Genomic DNA, 4,264 nt, shown 5'->3' on the forward strand with positions numbered 1-4,264 from the left:
GTTTATAACAAAGATGCAGCTCCGTGATGCAAAGTGAATTCATGGGCAGCTTACCTATCCCTGGCTTGGCTAATCTACTGTCAACTATAGACACCAAACAAAACACGAAAGATGACGACCCAAGGGGCTTTAAATAGACGGACAGACGGACGGTAGATTGGTCCGGAACAGGTATGCCAATGACCGCGGACGGGAATGACGTGCCAGTCGTGGACGGACGCCTGTGTGGTTGGTGAGAGTGAGAGGAGGAGGCGTAGATGGGAACATAAAACCCAGCAGGACAGGACAACCCACACGCATAGAGGACCAGGGACGCAAACACTCCACCCACCCCCTTTCTCTCTCTTACATCTGGGAATTCATTCTCTCAGCCCCCCCCTCCCCTTTTCTCTCTCTTCCCTCTGGGAACTCATTGTCTTTTTCTCTTCCACCCTCTCTCTCTTAACACTGGGAACTAATTCTCTCTCTCTGTCTCTCTCATACTCTCTCTCTCTCTCATTCTCTCTCTCTCTCTGTCTCTCTCATACTCTCTCTCTCTCTCTCTCTCATATTCTCTCTCTCTCTCTCTCTCTCTCTCTCTGTCCACAGGGCAGTCTGGTGGACTACCTGCGCTCTCGGGGGCGGACCGTGCTGGGGGGCGACTGCTTACTGAAGTTCTCTCTGTGAGTGTTCCTCCGCAGACATGCTGTCTGTTCCTCGCGTCCCCTCAGCAGGCCTCGCTGCTGTCTGATGTCTCATTTTCACCTGTTGTTGTTCTTTTCCCTCGACGAGGGCCCTTCTCTTTAAAAAAACAAAAAAGCTTTTGAATTTTCACAACCTCTTAAATAGTCGTTGTTATTGATCCCCGTGGGAGTTAGACGTTGAGTCTCTGTTGTGTGTGGTCTCTTTCTCTCTCTCTTACTCTCTTTCATGCGTCATCGTCTCTCTAATGTATCTCTCTTTGGTGTGTGTGTGTGTGTGTGTGTCTGTGTGTGTGTGTCTGTGTGTGTGTGTGTGTGTGTCTGTGTGTGTCTGTCGTCTGTGTCGTCTGTGTCTGTGTGTGTCTGTGTCTGTCTGTGTGTGTGTGTGTCTGTGTGTGTGTGTGTCTGTGCGCGTGCGTGTGTGTCCTCCCCCTCCCCCGTGCAGTGACGTGTGTGAGGCCATGGAGTATCTGGAGGCCAACAACTTTGTACACAGGGACCTGGCGGCGCGCAACGTCCTGGTGTCCGACGACAACATCGCCAAGGTCAGCGACTTCGGCCTGACCAAGGAGGCCTCGTCCACGCAGGACACGGCCAAGCTGCCCGTCAAGTGGACCTCGCCCGAGGCCCTGAGAGAGAAGGTGACGTCAAGTTCATTTCACTTCGTTGGCCTCGAGCCTCGACACCCTTTACAGAGAAAGACAAGTCGTACATGCAGGATCAACACAGTAAGGCCAGGGGAGAGAGGGGGAAGGGGGAGGGAGGGAGGGAGGGAGAGAGGGAGGGGGAGTTGATGAAATTCAAGCAGACGAGGGGACATCCAAAAATGTGTGTCTGTCTGTGTGGTTTTATATTGTGCGTTATGTGTGATGTCTTTTATACAGCCATGAGAGCCATTGCCCAGGGACTGGCACAGTGATGGTTTCTGCGCTGTTGGTGTTGGTGTTGGTGTTGGTGTGTGTGTGTGTGTGTGTGTGTGTGTGTGTGTGTGTGTGTGTGTGTGTGTGTGTGTGTGTGTGTGTGTGTGTGTGTGTGTTGCTGACCCTCCTCCTGTCTCCTGTCAACAGAGGTTCTCCACCAAGTCAGACGTGTGGAGCTACGGTATCCTGCTGTGGGAGATCTACTCCTTTGGCCGCGTACCTTACCCCAGAATTGTAAGCTTCTCATGGTGCATTTCTTTGCCATGGCTGAAACATGTGTGTGTGTGTGTGTGTGTGTGTGTGTGTGTATATATATATATATATATATACACCTGGATATATACAGTAAAATCTATGCACTGGCTGAACACTGCAATGTAATTCGTCGCTTTGGATAAAAGCGTCTGCTAAATGGCATTTATTATTATTACTATTATTATTATATTACATGTGTTTCTACATATCAAGATGTGTGGGGTAGCTTTGCTACCAGCAGGGGGCAGGCTTCACTGTCTTCACTTTACTTTAGCACCGGGCATTACAAAATAAAAAATACAAAACCCGAACACTGAGGACCATGATGCGTGTTTCACGTGTTTGTCACACAGCGTGTCTGACCCCTCCCCTTGTTCCGCTACAATGAGCCCTGTCCTCCGACTCCTACCTCCACCAGCCTCCCCAGGTGTGTGGGCGTCTGTGTGTCGTCTTCCCTGAGATTCTAACCCCCACCCCCCCCTCCTCTCTTGTGCTCCTCAGCCCCTGAAGGAGGTGGTGCCTCGGGTGGAGAAGGGCTACAAGATGGACGCCCCGGACGGCTGCTCCCCGGTGGTCTACGACCTGATGAAGCAGTGCTGGACCCTGGACGTGGCGCTGAGGCCCTCCTTCCGCATGCTGAGGGAGAAGATGCAGCACATCAGAGCCAAGGAGCTCTACCTGTGAGAGAGGGGGATGAGGAGAGGAGAGGAGAGGAGAGGAGGTAGACTTGGCCCGGTCCCGGCCTCTAACACAGCTCTGGTGGAGGGACGGATGGACGGACGGACTGACGGAGAAGAGAGAGAGAGAGAGGAGCTAATTAAAACTGGAGCAGGCCTCATCGGAGCCGCCTGCCTCCCCTGTGGACCACGCCCCTGCCCTGAGACCTGTTTACCTGGGGGATCTTACTACCCCACTCCCCCTGCCCACCCCCAACCTCTTGTTCTTTCTACCATGAAAACCAGACCTGTACCTTTTTTCCGTGTTGTATAGCTTTTGCCGACTGGTTCTTCTCCTCTTCCTCCCTCCTCCCTCTCTCTCTCTCTCTCTCTCTCTCCATCTGCATCTTCATCGTCCTCCATCGTCCTGTTCCTTTCTGCTGTTCCCCCTCGGTCTCTTTACTCAGACTTTGTCCTCTCCTGGAGTTCTGTCTCTTCTCTGTTCCTCTCCTGTAGTTCTCTCTCTTCTCTGTTCCTCTCCACAACTACGTGACAACAATGCGGGGATGCTGGCCTTTTCCTCTGCATGTCTGTCAGGTGCTTTTTCTTTATTTCGTTATTCCCCCCCATCTCTCTCTTCCTCCCTCCTTTTCACTCCCCCTCGTTCTCTTGCGCTCTCTCTCTCTCTCTCTGTGCCCTGATCATTCCTGGATCTCTGTGTTACTTGGCGCTGCATGCTTTCTGTCCCGCGTTCACCCCTCGTGTGTGTGTGTGTGTGTGTGTGTGTGTGTGTGTGTGCGTATGTGTGTGTGTGTGTGCGTACGTGTGTGTCCGTGTGTGTGGGGGGTCTTCACTCTGTGCCAAAGTGCCTCCAGTATACAGAGCTCCAGACTACCCCGCCTCCAGCACTCTTTTTTTATTCCTTTTTTCTTTTTTCTTTTTTTTAATAATGTTTTTTTTAAATTGTCGTTTTTTTGTTTTGTTGTTGTTGTTGTTATTCTTGTTGTTTTCCTTGCTTTGTTTATCTGCTTTGTACCGTCTCCCTCCGCACCGGGCCTGTCTGTGTCCGTAAAGAGAAACTGAATATGGAGAGAGAGAGGAGGCGTGGGGGGCAGTGGGCGAGAACACAGGCGCTCCCCAGCTGATGTCCTCTCCAAGGCAACACAGGGCACCAGACCACGTAGAGGGAGGGGGGGGGGCTCGGTCGGTCACAAACATGGACGATTATCATCATACGTGGGCTTGTTTTATATTAAAATATATTTAAAGGATAAAAAAAGAATTAAAAAAAGAACAAGAAAAAGAAGAAGGAGACTCCAAAAAAGGATGGGTTTGAGAAGAGAAGAAGGACTGAAGGAGGGGGGGGGAGGACGTGCAGTGTCCCTAAGAACGCAGGGGGTGGGGGGGGGGGGGGGGGGTTGGTGCATGCCACGTGAGAGGCCTTGGGTTTAACTGTCAGTGCTCTTCAATGTTCATTGTTTTATTATGCTACCATGATTATGAATAAATCATTCCATCTGACGCAGTGTGGAGACGATATCTGCATGATATGATGACATCACACAGAGAGGGGAAAGGGGACGGTCACTCGCACGCACGCACACACACACACACGCACACACGCACGCACAGCAACAACATATCTACTCAACCAGGGGAGGCTGGTGGAGGTCGAAGTCGGAGGACAAGCTCATTGTATGGATGCACTGGACAGAATGAGGAATGGTGTTTGACATCCTCACTGCGTTCCACG

General features: G+C 51.4%; 1 protein-coding gene across 1 annotated transcript in view; it reads left to right on the forward strand.

Moving 5' to 3' along the window:
* The window catches only part of cskl (c-src tyrosine kinase-like), a 38,317-nt gene extending 35,164 nt beyond the window's left edge, over nucleotides 1–3,153 (forward strand). The window contains exons 10-13 of the mRNA XM_080538780.1: nucleotides 589–662; nucleotides 1,126–1,321; nucleotides 1,748–1,834; nucleotides 2,357–3,153. Of these exons, the coding sequence (XP_080394906.1) occupies nucleotides 589–662; nucleotides 1,126–1,321; nucleotides 1,748–1,834; nucleotides 2,357–2,539 (540 nt within the window). The 3' untranslated portion in view covers nucleotides 2,540–3,153. The remainder of the gene's footprint in view (nucleotides 1–588; nucleotides 663–1,125; nucleotides 1,322–1,747; nucleotides 1,835–2,356) is intronic.
* The last annotated feature ends 1,111 nt before the right edge of the window (nucleotides 3,154–4,264 follow it).

The sequence above is a fragment of the Nansenia antarctica genome (genome assembly GCF_963989245.1).
Source record: "Nansenia antarctica genome assembly, chromosome: 9".
Classification (NCBI taxonomy): Eukaryota; Metazoa; Chordata; class Actinopteri; order Argentiniformes; family Microstomatidae; genus Nansenia; species Nansenia antarctica.